Genomic DNA, 18254 nt, shown 5'->3' with positions numbered 1-18254 from the left:
GCAGTTAAAGATGAAAGTAGTATTTCTTAGGGCGAAATGAATTTTAAAACTCTAATTACAAGGGTAAAAATTGTCGCAATTCAAATCCTTGCAAAGGTAATATGTTTTCCTTCCTTGAGTTTTTCTTTTCTGGCAGCTTCTGCTGAAGAATAATCTTCTATCTGACCTGACATTTTCCTCCTTATTTGAACTTCGATTCTTAATCTCTGCATTTTTGTCTTTAAACAAAGAAATGGTTGCCTGAAAGTGGATGAAAAAGGTTTTGCTCATTCATTATTTATAAGCTTCTATTGTGATTCTTTTTTTTTAATTGGAAACTTTCAACTGGTGTTGGTTATTGCTGATATGTGATAAGGATAACTGAAAAGCTTCTCAGTCCTGTCTGACAAGGATATATTATGAAAGTTAAGATTGCATTCATTTGCAAAGACTTTCTACATGATCCGCAACATGAAATGTTTCTGTATTTATTCTGAAGGAAATTAGCTTTCCTGACACTTATTGTAAAGGCATTTGAGAAAGCATTTCCAGTTATTTGGTAGATTGTTATTTCATGAAACAGCTTTCAAAATGAGTGAGACAGGTAGGGCAGGTTAGCAGAGACTTTGCAGGCAATTTGCACAGGATTTATTGAAATATGGGAAGTGTTCTCAGGCTTGGCATCAGTTTTCAGTCTCCAGCTTAGATTTTTCGCTGCTTGTGTTTGGCCGGTCTTTCTACCCCTGACTTCTCTGAACGCTCTTGGCCACAGGATTGCTGTCGCTCAGTGCAGCACATAATCTCTTCAGCAGCCTTCCCAGGAGGCAATAGAGGGAATGAGAAAGAAAACCTAAGACCTGTCAGTGACAAATGATTGCTAGGTGACTGGCAGTGTAAAGTGTTAAAGAAAAGCATTCACTCTTAAAGTGAATTCTCTTAAAGGCAGTGTGAGCAGAAGCTAAATTGGAGAGAGACAAGCCTCAGGACACCATAATGTAATGTGTCAGAGCACCCTTCACTCTTTCTCTGGACTGAACCTATCAATGAGTTACCAATAGCTTGCTAATGGTGAGCTTTAAGAGAGGTCAGATGTGTCTTTGAAAGTGTGAGTACTTGTGCAGTGTTATGAGTTTTAATGTCTAGGTAATTGATATGAAATTTGAGATTAAACCCAAGTCAGCAGCCAAGCTCCACAGAGCCTGGCTCTGGTCACTCCTCCACCAGCAGGACTGGGGAGAGAATTGGCAGAGTAAAAGGATAGAAATCAGGGGCTGACATAAAGACAGTTTGATAGGAAAAGCAGAAGCCATGCACACAAGCAAGGCAAAACAAGGAATTCATTCACCTCTCCCTATGGCCAGGCAGCTGTTCAGCCATCCCCAGGAGAGCATGGCCCCATCCCACGTAACCCTTACCCTCCTTCTTCCTTCTTTCCCCACTTCATAAACTGAGCATGAGGCCATATGGCCTGAAATATCCCTTTGGTCCGTTGAGATCACCTGTCCCAGCTGTGTCTCATCCCAGCCTCCCGTTCACCTCCAGCCCCTTGCCAATGTGACAGTATGACAAGCAGAAAAGCCTTGGCTCTGTGCTAACCCTGCTCAGCAAGAACAAAAACATCTCTGTATTATCAACCCTGTGTCCATCACAAATCCAAAATACTGTACTAACCACTGTGAAGAAAATTAACTTTATCCCAGCTGAAACCACCAGAAAATCTTTCCAAATTTTAGAGCCATTCTCATCTTCGAGTATTTCAGGTGCATGTGCACCATGCTTGGTTTCACCTGTTGGCAAACACTGTTCCAATATTCTTCTGAGATCTGATGACTAAGTATTCCCTATAGCTGCCAGCAGTCCTGTTGAGCTGTGATGCATGAATAAGGAATAATGCTCAGAAACTAAGTGGTTCTGTTGTAGGACAAGGTTTAATAATATTGGTTCCTGAGACAGGCTGCTGAGTGCTGATTATGCAGCAAGATTTTCTGAAAGACTGAGCATCTAATCACTCCCACTGAATTAGGATAGTAAAGCAAAAGGGGCATCTGGAAGGCAATGGGAGAAGGGATTGTCAAACTGATGTCACAGGAAGGTTTAAGGGAGTGCATCATCTACTGTGTGGAGAATCAGAAGAGGCTATATAAAAAAAAAATTGAAAAGCTTTTCAAGGAGGAGTCCTGGAGACAGCACCTTGTTTTTTCAGAGCAAGCTAAGACCTAGGTATTTTTTAGGCTTTCAGCTATATGTAATGTTATTTTTTTTTCCTGCTGATTCTAAATCAAGCATAGCCTGTGTTCTCTAGATGAGAAACCTCTGTGACCCTTAGTTATCTGGAGAATAGTCCATGCTAGTTTTATTAAATTTGCTTTAAAATTTACTTCATACTTGTTGGAAAGTGAATACTCATCACTTGCTCACATTTCTCTTTATAGTTCACATGGAACCCTAAGTTTATAAAGAGCTGCAGTGACATAACAGTGTTCTTAGTAGTGCCAAGCTATGGTAATCTACTGTGAGCTTTGAAATCCTTAATCTTCATATGGAGCCATGTGGTTTGGGCACTGCAATGATGTTACACAGACATGTAATTTGGCTTTATGGTAGCATAGACATAGTTTTTACATGAGTATATAAAAAAAGGCATATAAGAGTTCATGAATGGATATACACATATCAATACACATATTTTCTATACTTAGGATATGGTGGTTTATGGGGCCTTTATAAGCATAAATTTTACTGGTGCTTATACTGGTATAAACATTTTTATGTTGACTTAACTGCATCACTGTGAGGGTTATTTGCAGTCAGACTGACATAACTGAGGGTGCTATTAGCTTTAGATACAGTGTCAATGAAAGCTAGACAGCATTGTCTACATAGAGGAAAATAAAGGAAATCCATCTGTCCCATCTCTTATGCATTGCAAGTGCATTTCTCTCATCCTTAAACACTCTCAGTAGAAGCTGTCTTCATGATGTGTGAATAAGTACATTTGCAAAATATGTTGAAAATAGAAATTATGAAATATAGTGAAAGGAACTGAAACTACACATAGTCTCATCTGGAAATTTTCAGTGTAAGTGGATAACAGTCAAACTGGCAATCATAATACTGCTGTGAATTTTGGTAAGTTTGTTTTATTCAGATGATATCAGTTGCAAGATGTTTTTTTGCTTTTATTCAACAAGAACATGTAACTACCTGATATGCTCTTGAAAATCCTCTGTACTAACTTTGTGAAATGTGAGCTAATTAATTAAGTGATAGAGAGTCAATTTGTATGGAGTTGCTTAAAGTGAGCCATAAAACTCTGTAATAAAATATGTAGAGAAAAACCTTTCAATATACCTTTAAGAGTATCTCATTCTTTGTTGGAGGAAGGCTTTCATCTTGGCCATACAAGTAATCTATTTAGTGAAAATTAATTAACAATAAGGATTGTTTATAATTCTGTGAGACTTATAGGCATAATTCACAGACACATTTTTTTGGAGCAGTTTTATCTGGGTTGGTTAGTTTTTGTACTTTTTTGTCCCTCTGTGAAGGAACAGCTTCAGATTCAAGTGCTGAAATTTCTCTGCTCCTGTCATGGTAGTGACAAAAATTATCTCACAACCCCAGTACATTTTCCCTCATATTTTTCTTCTGCATTTTAATGTGAGCTTCAGTACAATATCTCGATTATGATTATGAAACGATCTAGTTAAAAAAAATAATAGAAGCACTACAGAAAGAAGCCATCATCATATTCTGAATATTCCGAAAAGCACTTTGTTGGTGTGCTTCTTTGAAGGAGTTCTACTCTCTCCTGTCCTTTTGTTGTTGAACACTCAGAGGTTTTGACAGATATGAGCTACATTATACAAATATTATACTAACTTCAATAATTCAGAATTTCCAAAGGAAACTGAAGGGAATGGCATATAGAAAAGTGAGCCTGCAGTCCCGTCCTTATCTGTATTGACCTGTGTAAGAGAGAAAAGATCCACAGTCCTGTCTCTTTGACTCCTTTAATTAATATTTGGAATTGGCTTTTTTGCTGATCAGCACTTGGGGATCTGAAAAACCAGCAGCTGTAGTTGTCCTTGGCGGGAGAACAAAAGATCACAAAACACGTTTTTTGTGTCTCCCCCTCAGCACCCCTGTAATCACACTATAAAATGGATAGTATATCCTTCCTCTCAATAAAAGTATGTTTTATTTCCCTCAGAGATTAATTTCCACTGTTGTCACTACCTTAAGATATCAAATATCTTTATGGCTTTTCTTGACTTCAATAAAGTGTGGCATGTCCTCTATGAACTGTCCTTTCCTGTTGGTAAGGCACAAGGCATTGATCATGTGGTTTCCTGGTATTAAATACTGGGATTTTTTTTTCTACATTCTCGGGTTTCCAAGTCCAAAAATCTTGCTCTTCAGGCTTCTGTGGCAGCTTGTTTCTCCAAATACTGAGCTCCATTCCTACAAGGGCTAGCTCCTGGTAGCCAGGCTAGCTGGTTATAGGATAGGCACATTCTCAGTGTTACTTCACCTGTAAAGGAAACCATGTAAGAATTTATGAATGTCGAAAAGAAATGGCAACGCCTGTCACATGAAATAATCACAGAAAAACAAACTTAATTGCTGTACTTAATCAGACCACAGATTTAGATTTTTTTTCTGTATGTTTTTTTGTGTACGTTTCTCCACCTGTTATGTGCTTCCCACATCTCATCTAGTCCCAGTACTCTCCATACAGAAATGGTTGCAGGGCAATTATTCATTTCCCTTCCATGCTTGTCAGAGCTATGAGGCTTTGCTCTGAAGCTGAGGCTAGACCAACCCCAAGGTGTGTGTCATCCCCTTTTGCTGTCAGGAGATGCTGTGGACTATCGGGTATCTAATATGCCCACTATATATCAATATGCATCCTGATGCTTTTCTCTCTTCTCTCTAGGTTGTGTTTTGATGTTTTAGATCCACAGGTAACAGCTGTCATGCTAGAAATACAAATGGAAGTAGATTGGTTCTGGTTTTAGCATTAACCATTTTAGCTTTTAGATGGCTACTGGGAATATTTTGCTGTTTAAGATTGTGAAAAATTGATTAATGTATCTATTTCACAGTAAATGTTCAGTCTGTGACAGAAATTATAAACTTATATTCACTTCTAAGAGTATGTGATGCCATGTGGATGGGCTTTCTGAAACTGCTGCTGGACACCAGGTGATTTTGCTTTTATTCCAAACTAGTTTTAGGTCCATCCAAGTGGGTCATGCTCATGAGAAAGGCAAATAAGTCTTCAGAACTCCAAACTCCAGCTCTTGATGTTCATTTAGTAAATGTCTAGGACCATCTGCCAGATTTGCAGCCCAGTCTACAATTTGTTGTAGACAATTCTAAAAATATAACAGTATATATAAAATCATAACAATAAAAATAGTGGTTTGTGTTAAGGAAACTTTTGCCTCCTGTGGGCTCTCAGATTAGTATTAGTCAGACTGTAGACTTTACTAAAATGGAGCTAGCTGCTCTATTCAGCAGAGCTGAACAGGCAAAATCGTTTTGAGTGAGAAAGGAGAAAAGGTTAATGTAGAGCTGGTGGGTGAAATACAGTCTTTCCAAATTTGCCATCTAGCTCAAGATCATCAGCTCCCAAAATCAGTGTCACAAATAGGGTCACGAACTGGGAATTTAAATGTAAATTGGGTTGTGCCTGCCCAGACAGAGAGGCCTGAAAGGAAATTCTTGTCTCTGCTGAGCCAGCTCTTCAAAGAAATCTTTAGCCAATTGGCCTGTGGTTTGTAAGTCTCATCAAAATGTAAAAGTTTTAGTGTAAAAATGATAATTCAGTAAGCTCCTGCACTTCTAAGCCATACCAAAATCTCAACAAAAATAGCAGAAAATAATTGATGCCAGATGTTACCGGAAGTGTGGGATAAATGCACGCCAGAGTTCCAGGTACAGTGGCCAAGGCAGCAAACAAACAGATTCCTGTATCTGCATACTCTGTTCTGTTAGGTACAAGAATTCGCCATAGATGTGTCGACAGTCCCAAAATACCAGATGAGACTAACTGTAAAATTTTAACTCAAATGTGCATTGGTTTTAATTATATAACACAGTGCATTTTGCAGCCAGGGTACTAATGAGTCACTAATTCCCAGTCAGAGTAAGAGATCTGATTCCCAGCATATCTGCTAACTAGCCAGTCTGCTCCATACTGGCTGGAGCCTACCCCATGACTCTCCTGGGAAATACTTCACAAAGCAAGATGTCCTAGTTGTTTAAATGGGAGTGGAATGTGTGATTTAGCTGTGTTTGTTCTCCCAGTAAAAATGTCCTGCGTAGTGGGAGCCAGTAAGAAACTGTGATCTAAAAGCTGGAGATGACTGTGTCCAATAACGGGTTCCTGATTATGTAAATGAGTTCTTAAAAATGCTTTACATTTCTTTCAAGAACCAGAAATGTTTCTTTTAATGATGGTAGCTGTCTGGAATTATGATTTAATTATTCATGCCCTATTCTTTCATATTTCTTTTCCTTTTGACGTACTGTCAAAAAAGAAAAAAAATGGTTAAATAATTGAGAACATGTGAACTGCCATAAACAATCACTCTTGTTTGTTTCTCTGCAGAACAAAAGGAAGTAAAGGTGGGAGAATACAATGCTGTGGATGACAAATTGGTGATAATCAACAACAGCATCAGGTTCCAAGGTAGGAGACAAAACTGGAAAGAGGCACAGGAGTGACATGAATTGCTGTATGTAGTTTGTAAGACTGTGTGCTCTTAAAAAACTGTTTTAGGATTTTTAACATCAAATTCTGTGACACTGGAGAAAGTAAAAGGGAAAAATGCTTTAAAAATAACATTCTGAACAGAAAATTGCAGTGTTTTGATATCATATACTTGTTTTTTTATTCTAATGTTAGGGCAAAATCAAATTTATATTTGTATACAAATGTTCTTTGTTATATCAAGAAGCAGGTTCTTCACCAATTGATAATGTTCTATGTCACCTCCATTTCCTTTTCCCCCCAGTTCATCTCACCTGAGGGATGCTCTCAGGTTCCAGTGTTTGCAGACATGAGAAGGAGGTAGTTGTTTTTCTTTGGGAGGTGTCTGTTAGGTAGTTCAAAGATAGGTTTTCAAAATACCAAGGCTGGCTTTAACACGGCCTGTGGCAAATACAGCCAGAGAGGGTTTTCAGACCAGCAGCACTCCAGAGGTCCACAGCAGACATAGAGCTTTTCTTGCTGTATCTTCCTGCCATTTTTATCCCATGCTGCTCCAAACATGGGGACTTCCTCAGCCTTCTAGCAGCTGGAGTGCAGGCATACCATGTTTTTCAGAGCCCATGGTCATGGCAGCCAGGTGTGAGCTGAAATGAGTTTTAAGGATGTCTCCTGTTGAATATAGGCACATACATTATTTTCAAAGCAAATTTTTAAGATTTAATCTTAAACTCTGCTATGGTGGAGTTCAGTCAGAGAAAGTGAAGTTGCCTTTGTGAGTTCTGTGTGGTTTTCCCCTGAGAGTTGTAAGGTGGATGAGTATCAAGCTGTTGTACTGTTGTACTCTACTACACCTTTCTCCAATGTCCCAACACCCAAGGTTTTCATGAGCATGGGTGGAGTTTCACCGCAGTGATCTAATTCATGACTACTATTCTGTCTGGAGCTTTCCACCTTTCCTTCTGATATCCCTTGCTGGGCTTAAAAGAGCACAGATAAACTTCTCACGTGTCTCTGGTGAATGAGGCTTTGGAAATGAAGAGTGAAATATTTGTCCCAGTTACCAAAGGCTGGGACCCAGCAGATTATTTTTGCCGCAAGGAGGAACTAATGATGTAGTTTAATACTGATTCAGAGCCATTAATTTCCAGAGAATATATGAAGCATGAATCAAGTTACAAGAGACATCTTGCCTTTATGGAATATATATGATAGAGAAAAGTCTCTGTACAGTCTTTTTTCAGGACAAGACTTCTAGGTCTTGATCTGACCACATCTGAAGGTGGTCCTTCCACCCATAACCTGTCATATACATATTAAGATGTATTATGTGACCCACAGTGAATCTTTTTCTTGGACTCATCTTAGCTCTTCATTGGGATGGTTCAATGCGGAAGACACTGACTTCCAGTCAATATAAGAAGCCTAGTAACTAAATATTTGAAGTAGAGAGTAGTAAAAACATTCCTGTTTAAACCATTGCATAAAATTCCACAGCAACAGGATTCAACAGGTTTTAATCACCAGTGCACAAACAAGAAAATAAATTTTGTAGACTCACTGTTTATGTCTAATAAATACAAACCATCAATATGCTCTGCAGAGTGTAGAAACAGCAAGGTGAAGTTTTATTTTTTAGTGTTAGTTCTTTTAAATCAGGCATGTGTTTTATTGGTTCTTTGTCTTGTTTCTTGTCTAATTTTATGAATTGCCATGGACTGTAAATACATGCAATGTGGAGGGAAAGAGGAAAATCTCAGGTACTTTTCTCTAATATTAAATCAACCAATGGTCCCTTCACTGACACTTTTTTGTAATCTCCTAAAGGAATTTTTTTTTTTTCTGAAAAGTTGGGCATAAAGACCAAAGAACAGCAAATTTCCATGGTCTGAATAGTTTCAACTTAACTCTTAAAGGTGAAGCTATTTTACTGTGTAAATCCTTGAATATTCTTTTAGGTGCAAGGCAGAAGAGTGGATGTAAAATTTGTCCACGGCAGCTGCCAGTCAGGTACTCACAGCTCCGCTTCTGCAGCCGTGCTGTGAAAGGAGCCGCTCAGCCCTGTGGCCCTTGCAGCCCCACGGGAGAGCTGGTGCCAAAGGACAGGCTCGGGAACTGTAGGGCACACAAATCTGTTTCTGAGGAAGACAGTGATGCAAAAAGTATTTTGCCAATCTTCTGCACCAAGAGAAAAATTAGTAAGCAGGTGAAATGGAGTGTGGGAAGTCAGGGATGCAGAGCTTTATTGCAGTTGTCAGAAAGAGATTCTCCTCATTAAACTGAGAAGCCTTTAATTAGCTGGTGCTGACTGTTGATGAAGTACACAACATTAAACATAGTTTCTAAGTTCAGACATTCAAATCCACATCTGCAAAGTGGATCTGTCCCTATAAAACTTTTGGTATCCATTTTCCCATATTTTTTCCTTCTGTAGAATCCTGAGGACACCAACAACTCTTCCTTCCCTCCTCCCAGGGCTTCCCCCACCATGCCCACAGCCCAAGACCACATTCCAGCCCCAGGCCCATCAATCCTTGTCCCAGCGATGTTACACTAAGATCTCCAGCCCGGCTGTTTGAATTTGCTCTGGCAATGACAGTGGGCACAGAAATTATGCTTTCTGTTTCTACTCATTGCTCTGTCAATTGTTTCAGAAAAGCATAACCTCCTGGTAAAATTTACACTCAGAGTATGCATTTTAGTGTTTATTTACTTTAAAATGAGGCTAGTTAGCATGTATGTGGTTCTGCACTGGGGTTTGGTTGTGTCTTTTCTTCCAAAGAGGGTATTTACCTGCTCCAGAAATGCAAATCTTCATGTCAATCAGTGTGACTAACATATGTCTGTCAAAGTCAATGATTTCAACTACTGATGTGGTTCACAGTTGCTAAGTGTGCTAATTCAAGGTATAGTACTTAGGTGAGGCAAAGTTTCTTGCAGAAATTCTACATCTGGTTGAGCTTTAGCCTTTTTTTTCTTCATGTAATTCTAGGACTTGAGCCTCCGAAGGACAAAACAATTATACAAGAGGAGCTGCGCAAAATCTCCCTGCCTCTCTACAGCATCCTTTCTGCCCTCACAATCCTAGGAATGATAATGGCCAGTGCTTTCTTGTTCTTTAATATCAAAAACAGAAATCAGAAGTAAGACATTCATGTTACTTTTATCTCAAATTCTTTCATATTTAATGCCATGTTTGTAGAACCAGTCATGTATATCTATCTATCTATCTATCTATCTATGCACACAGATATGTAAGGAAAATGTACAGCTGTGGAAAGGTGGTATTTTAGATCTATTTAATTGAAATCACTGGGTAACATAGTCACATTAAAACAGACTGCATTTAAATGCTTTTATACTGTCTGAAAAGTGTAATTTTTCTATTTTATGTTTGACTGTTGGCTAATAATATTAACCTTAGCTAATTAATGCATCAGTAAAAGATGAGGTCTTTTTACTAAGCATTCAAAAACCTGAAACAGTGCTAAACTTTATAAAACAACAAATACTGTGCATGCCTTTAGTTTTCATGGAGTTCTAGAAGAGTTATCTCTTTGCCTGCTTAGAAAAAGCTCTTCTTTATTGCTCTAGTAGCCTAGCAGTAATCTTTTCCTCTTTAATGCACTATCACCTTTTGTCCATAGACTAATAAAGATGTCCAGCCCCTACATGAACAACCTTATTATCCTTGGAGGGATGCTTTCTTATGCATCTATTTTTCTTTTTGGTCTTGATGGATCCTTTGTCTCCGAAAAGACATTTGAGACACTTTGCACAGTAAGTAATTCCATATATTGTAGTTCAATTCCAGTTGAATTCAATCTTACAGGAAACTCTCTGAGAAATGCAAACAGAAAAATTCGGTAGTTGGATGTGTCATTCCATTAAATCACTGATCCTCGTTGTTCTTTCCTGGGATATTTTCTGGGACCAAATTCTAAAACGTGAACAAAGCTTCATTATGGTGGTGGTGGTTGTTGTTGTTATTGTTGTTGTTATTATTTTTTATAGAAAGCTTCAGATGCATTGACCTCAGACTGAAAGGGTAGATGTATGTTCTTGTTTTGAAATCAAATCTAGAAAAATGATTTACTAAGGGTTGTGTTTGTAGCCTAACTTGTAATACCTGTAAAGCTACTGTGTTTTCTGTATACATTCCATATGATTTTAACTACATGAATGCTGCTTGTCTAGATCTCTTTAGTCAGTCTCTTTTGCCGATTTTCCAAAGACTTCTATTAATATTTCCAGGCTAAGCAATAAATTCTCAAAAGCCTAGATCCATAGAGAATACATTCTAGATAAATCAAAACAAGCAAGTCTGAAACCAAATTAAATATGTCCACCTAGAAACTTGTCTTGTATGGTGTAATATGCACTTACTTTGACTTACAGAGAAAATCCCAAAGAGAGGAATAGGGCAGGAACTTCACTGCAAGAATACTCCTTCCAGAAGCAGTACAAAACTAGTCTATAACTCTGTGAATATGATGGGGCCAATAGGAAATGGAAGATGGCATAATCCATTTTTTACCCAGGAGTTATGCCCTTTTGTATAAACTAGCTTCTGATGGAGCAGAAGTGTCGTTAGGAATCTATTGTTGATGTCAATCCCCACTGTTTTTTCGTCCTCCATTGCAGAAGGATCTGGTGGCATGGGACACAATTTTTAAGTCTTGGAATCTGCTCAGTCTTGAGGAACTTGTATCCACAGCTCCTGAATTCCCTGCCAGGCTGCCAGGCCATTGTATGGCTGGGCTACAACCCCTCTCTGGAAGCAGCCATGCACTGCTGAGCAGAAAGAAAGTGGGAACCAGAGGTACTAATCAGAATCTAGCTGTTCTAGGAAACAGATTTCCAACCAAATGTAGCTTTATAAGACTGAATTTGAGTCCTTCTTTACATGTGAAACATCTCAGTCTTAACTCTGAAAAATGAACCAATGTCCAAAATCCTTTGCCTCTGAGCTAGAAGATTTCTTCTATCTGATTTTTCTCTAATCTGCCTCTCAAAATGTAATCACTAGTCTCATTTTCTAAATGCAACAAAATATTACTGTGGGCTACTTATTTAGTCTAATCCTACATACCTCTTTTCTTTACTCCAGTTTGTATTTGTAACATTATGTTAGGTCTGTTTGTTTGCCATAGAGGGATAGATCTTCACTTGAGTAAAACAATTACTGGGCTTCAGTGACCAATAAAAGAAAGTGTTGAAGGGGAATGCTGTGCCCTAAAGTCAAACTTTGATTAAGAATTATCACCTCATGCCTTAAGCAGAGATTTTATTTATTTATTTTTTTTAGTTAAATGCTGTATAAACAGAGCAGAGTCTGAGATTTCTTATCAGTCTTGGCTTTCCAGGTTTTCAGTCCAGTACAGAAGCATTTCTGATTGTGTTTTCCTGTGCATGGCTACTAATGTATCTTATGAAGCCCAGCTCTGTCAGCAATTAGTACTACAGTCGTAAATGCTACAAATCCTTCAGTAGCCACTGATAAGGAAGGTTTTTTTCAACATCCTACACATTAAAACAATTATTTTAAATCTTTTTCCTCCATTTATATTCTTTTAAATGGGATAGCTTATGCTTCTCTTAGATATCATCTCAACATGGCAACCATTCACTGTGGCAATGTGCTCTTATTGTATCTAGAAAACTCTGAATTAATGCTGGGAAATTCATAAATATGGGAGGCAAAAGCACTTAGCTGTTGAACAACTTTTCTCTCACTCCTCCTCTCCTCAAAACATCTAGCAAGTGCTGGGTACATTGTGTACAGTTGTCTCCATGTCACCAACATCTCAATTCTCATATGCTTAGTGGTTTCATAAGGTCTGCTTACAGATACCAGTGCTTATAGGATCAGGCCAGAAAAAATTTCTCTTCATCATCCATCTGCCTTGAAATGAATGATTTTTTTTACTCATTCTAGCCATGAGAGATTAGTTTATAATTCCCATTTCATTTCAGACTGTGGCTTAGTCTTAAAAGAGCCAATTACAATTAAGTGTGATCATAAAAAACCATTGAGGCAAGTCATCAGGATGTAGCAACTGTGTCTCAGACACAGAAGAGCCATATGTCAACGAAGGGAGATATTTTTTTGGAAGGGAAGTAAAAGTTTTCATTCAAGTTTTATAAGCACATGCAAAGCTATAAAGCTGTCATTAGGGTGTATACCCTGTCCAAGCCAAGCAATCACCCTCATTGTCTTCTGCATTTCAGAAGTGATAAGATTCACCAGAGTAGCAGTATATACACAATAGCCACTGTACTTAATTGGATATGTTATTTATGGTCTCTGTTTAAGTTCTGACTATTTTTGGCCATCTTATAGGAGGTCCTTAACGCTTCTGTGTTTACTAAGGTGTTCCTGCCACAGCAAGGGGCTTGGAAATAGGTGGTCTTTAAGGCATATTACATTCCAGGCCATTCTATTATTCTGTCCTCACAAATTCAGGAAAATTGGTTTCCACAATGTAGGTATTACATTTGACTCTGTTTCGGTTGTTTCCTCTAGAGAATGTTTTTTGTAATGCTGTTTGGAGGGTGAAATGCTTTGCAACATCAGCTCTTTTTTCACTTTTCAGCAGTCTATGTCTATATGTAACATATGCCTAATGCTGTAATATTCCAAGGACACTGAAACGTGACCCAGAATTACACCAGTAACACCTGAATGGTTCAAAGGATTTATTTGCTAAGTTGTACTACCACTTGCCACTCTGTAAGGCACTGGGTGTAGGAGGAGGTGGTCTATAAGTCATTGTGTTGAAACATAGAGACAAGTGTTCAGTGTAGTTAGGAGTCAGCAAAGTACTTAAAACATATAGTCAAATAATTTGCTGAGTAAGGGTATTATATTAGTCTTTAAAATTTTAAAATGTGGACTTTGTGACAGAGTGATAGAGTGGATAATTTGTTCCCAAACACACTCATTTTTATCTTGGTATGCCCATTTTCTATGGAAAAATAATCAAGTATATTTAAATACATAATAATTCTGTGTTTTCACAGTAAGAACTTGTAATAGCAAATGTAGCATAATTTAGTTCCATGTCAGAATTAGAGATTAGGTATCATATTTTATAACTCCAATTATATGGAATTAAAAGGATCCAGAGAAGTGAGTTCTGAGAAAGTGGTCAGTGTATTATTGAACCATTAGATCATGTCTTACTTAATAGCAACTTCATTGGTTGTACAGCACAAGAAAAAGCAATACAATATTTCGTTACATCCATATGTATGCCAAAGTACAAAGTGTTTCAGAGAGAGAGAATGAGAATGATTTATCTTTGTTTTTAATCTCTTTATCACCATGGTATCATAGCAAAAAAAACCCAAAAAAACCCCCCCAAAAACCCAAACAAACAAAAAACCCAAAAAAACCAAAAAAAAAACCCAAACCAACAAAACCAACCAAAAAAAAAGGAGAAGTTAGAAGTAAGGGTGTGAAATGAGATGTGGTGCCAACTGGAAAAATGCAAGCAAGTGGAAACATCTTTGAAAGCAGTCATTATATGGAAGAGAGACTCAAAATTAGCAATGCTAGTGACATATCCTATGAATAGAGTTTAAGGTGACATACTAAATAGAGATACTTAAAATAGAGAGAATATTAGATAAGATCATAACGTTTAGACTTCTGAAATACATTCCACTAAGAGTTTCATGTTTTAAGATGAGTAATGTCTTTCCAAGTTCTAACTGCTGTGGAATGAAAGACTACTATGGTCCTGAGGATGACCATGGTCTTCTCTGTTATGCATCTTCCTCAAGTAAGTAAATCTAATTATTAAGTTGGGGCTGAAGGTGTTTTAAGTACTCCACATTGCTCTGACCCATAGTTCCACAAAAAAGGCCTGGTTCATTAGGTAGTAGTAGAGTGAACAGCTCTTCTCTTCAGTTTTGATAGTTCTGATGTGTAGCAGGACTTTCTCCTGGGGAGTGTCATTGCAGTGATTGGAAAGGGACAAGTGATCTGTCTTGATTAATTTAATATCGGTTCATGCTTTGATAGGAGATATGTATTCTACAGATAGAAATTGTATTTCAGTATCCTTTACACTCCAAAGTGTTCTGCAAAGGTGACACATAAAATATAAGAGGATTTAAGTCTTGCCATTTACATAGGCACTAAAATGCATGCTTTGTCTTGTCCACCTCATCAGTTAGCACAGTGTATATGCATTGCCAAAGCCAGGCAGATGTTCTGTGATTTCAGGTGATCTCACTGAGCCTGGTCAGTGTTTTGGCTTGGATGAAGTAAAAAAAACCAAAACACATGAAAGTTTTTGTACACTGCAGACTGTGCTCAGGCTCTTGGGTTTTAGTTGGTTACTCTCAGCCATGATGTGGGCATTTGGAAAAACTCTTTGTATAGAAAGAAGAAACCAAATAGTGGGGTGGGATGGAGAGACAGAAAGAGAGGAGAGAGTACAGACCACTGATAAAGTCCAGCTCACTACTACAGTGTGTGTGTGTGTGACTACCCAGATTTTTTGTTTTTCTCAGAAAAACATCTTGATTACATGTGCATTCATGGCAGCAGTAGATGTTATAGACCTTCTATCTTCTCAAAAGTGCATTTTAAAATGTGACCTTTAAATGTGTCCAAATATTCAGACGTACTTAGCATTTTCAACAATATTATTCTTAATTATGGGTCATGAACCCTTTTGACTCTGTGCCTTGCAACAATGTGAAAGGCGGGGTTTTTTCTTTTTTACTGTTATTTTTTGGGGGTTTTTTTTGAGGGGGAGGAGGTTATATTCTTATATCTGCCATGCTGAGAGAACAGCTAGGCAAGGTGGAACTCCATGGTCCACATTTCACCCTTTCTAGGGAAACCCTGAACCTATGAAGGCTGGGGATTGCAATGTGATATAAGAGTGGAAGAAAAAAAACCACATTAAACAGAGACTTATAGACTGTACTGAGGAACAGGCAGGAAAAGACAGTTGTGATCTGTTATGGAACAGGTTCCATGCTGGGAATGGGTTCCTAGGGACGGAAGCAGGCTGCAGTGTGAGTGGGATGGTGGGCAATTTGCTGAAACTCTGAAAGCTGGCTGAGTGAAGCTCTACAAGGAGGGACTTGCCTCTGGTAGTAAAGCAGGGAGAGGGAGAAGATGCATAAACCTTCTGTCCTTTTATTTATTTTTGCTTTGTCTTCCCTTGTAACTTTGTATTTTCTCTTTTTAACCAAGTTTGAGGCAACAGACTGAAAGGAAAACATGGGCAGCACCACCACTAAAGCTGTGATTTTCTCTGTGGGCAGGAAGCACTTGGACTAGACCCTGTGCTACCAAAAAGCATGTGGCCTTGAAGTTTGGATATCTGATGATGTGATGCCCTTTATGACAATTCATGCCCTTTATGCTCTTCAGGCATTCCCCAAAACTCAGGCTTTTGTTTTGGTTTGTTGGGGGGTTATTTCCTTTTTTGGCAGGGGGAGGATGTTTCCTGTCTTTAGACTTTATATTTGCCTAATTATTTTTCTCAAATTGTTTCCAGTTTTGGCCAGAAACTTAAAAGAAAATCCAACAGACAGACATTCAACTTCTGTTGAACTGCAAAAGGATTTAGACCTCTAATCTACTTCTTTGTCTCTGGAAACCAGAGGCTTTGCTTGTGTTTTTCATCTGGCCTTTTTAATTTTGTGTGTATTCTTCAGTTTATTTCCTACTTAATTGTTTAGCTGTTAATTTTAATCTCCCTTTTCTGTATAATCATTTCCATAATTGTTCTCACTGTTGTTCAGTCTGAGACTGATCTCATTCCTATTTAATTCAAAAGCAGTTCTGTTACTGAGTTCAACATGAGCCTGATCAGCTTCTATTTTAGTAAATGACATTTTCTTGAGGGTAAAGAAAAAAGAGTACAGACAAAAGTTATAAGGCTGAATAGATCCTAGAAACAAAATTATGTCATATACTGAAGCAAATACACCACAACCTTGCCAGAGATTTATTAAGGTAAATATTTTGAGAATGTTTTCCTCTCCTTCAGTAGAAACAGCAGTGTTTAAAGCCCCCTTATAGAAGCAGGAGAAATGATGACATCTTTTACGCTATCCATAGTTAGCGTAACTCTGAAAAATGATCTGAAAGATATTAAGAAATCACTACAGGAGATCTCACAGCATGTGATGAACCTCTGTATTTAATTTATGTGAAAACAGCAGGATTCAATTCTCTAACATTATTGCCTCTTATGTTTTACAGGAATCTATGCTGGTGCCACACAAATTCTAAAAAATGAGCTAAAAGTCATAAAAAATTGTCCAAAATGTCTGATATAAATGAGAAAAGTAAAATTCAAAGGGGTGAATTCATCCTTTGGGGTCTGCTTGTGCTCACAGTCAATTTTGCCATCATCAATAGGAGCAGAGCCATAGCCCAGTGAAAACTTGTTGAGATGACACTTTTTTTTTTCATCATAATTACCCATTACGTCCCCAGTTTTCCAAGAAAAATAGAAGGTGCTTAATTTCCAACTCCTGCATACTCCACAGAAATCAATACAATTTTCCACTTAAAGACAATTGTGTTCTCCGGGGCTAACTGCACATCGTGGTTTATTCTCACATTTGTTCTTTTTAGTGCCTAAATCTAGTACTGAGATGCTACCAAGCTTCTCAGCAGTAATGTTCAGCTGCAGCCTAACCCTCTGGGCACTGCAGCTTCTACCCAGGGCTTGTGTAGAGCTGGCTCATTATTGGTATTCCTTAAGCGAATCAGACCAAGTCTCACAAACAAAGCTGGAGAGTTGAGTGTCAAGTCCTATAAAAGAAAGATTTCCAAGTTTTATTTAAAAAATAAAAAAATTATATCTTGAAGTAGGGAAGAGTATGTTTGCACGAATCTTAAACCTGAGTGATTCCTCTGCAGAAACGTAATCTAAATGATTTACTAACTGAAGGAGTTCTTAAAGAACCAAGCAGTTTCACTAGCCCATTCAAGTAACTGTTATTTAAAACAAAACAAATCAGCTGATACTTGGGTTTCTTTATTCAACACTCTGAGTCTTTAATCTCATCTTCTTCTTTTTGCTTGAGATTGGCAAACTGGATTAACGTAGAATTAACAAAGCTGCAAAATGAAGAAACAAGAGTGTGTAGTGTACTCAGTTCAGGTGGTTATATTTTTTTTTCTTTCAATTTTTTTTCTTTTAATTTAACAAAGCAGAAAAATGCATCACTTCCTTGATCAACTACATTTTGAAACTGCTGTTATTATTTCATAAACTCAAGATCTTCCCAGGCATTCCTTGCCAGATTGTAACTGTGTGGTCTTCTGAATGCATAGATAGTGGTGGTAAAATAAAAGAAAATAATAGAACTTCTTCAAAAATGGAAGTTTTAACTTTTCATGAATTCAGTTAATTTTCCAAGATTTTATAATTAAAATTTAAAATTTATAATTTATTTTATAATTTTATAGAGAATTGTAAATATACTAAAATAAAATATTTAAAATTAGTTGGAATAATATTGTTGTTTATCTGAAAGTCAGCAGCACCTAAAATGTTTGGGTTATTCATAAGAT

At 37.6% G+C, this 18254-nt stretch overlaps 1 protein-coding gene across 3 annotated transcripts in view; it reads left to right on the top strand.

Annotated features, from left to right (window-relative positions):
• Window positions 1-18254, top strand: part of GABBR2 (gamma-aminobutyric acid type B receptor subunit 2) — a 454308-nt gene that overhangs the window by 290100 nt on the left and 145954 nt on the right. For all 3 annotated transcript variants that reach the window (XM_086895763.1, XM_086895774.1, XM_086895781.1), the window contains exons 10-12: window positions 6599-6679; window positions 9690-9840; window positions 10345-10477. In XM_086895763.1, coding sequence (XP_086751889.1) covers window positions 6599-6679; window positions 9690-9840; window positions 10345-10477 — 365 coding nt within the window. The remainder of the gene's footprint in view (window positions 1-6598; window positions 6680-9689; window positions 9841-10344; window positions 10478-18254) is intronic.

This window comes from Cyanistes caeruleus, chromosome 1 (genome assembly GCF_971803275.1).
Source record: "Cyanistes caeruleus chromosome 1, bCyaCae1.hap1.1, whole genome shotgun sequence".
Classification (NCBI taxonomy): Eukaryota; Metazoa; Chordata; class Aves; order Passeriformes; family Paridae; genus Cyanistes; species Cyanistes caeruleus.
Note: the sequence above shows the minus strand (reverse complement) of the source record. Positions and strands in the feature narration are given on the sequence as shown.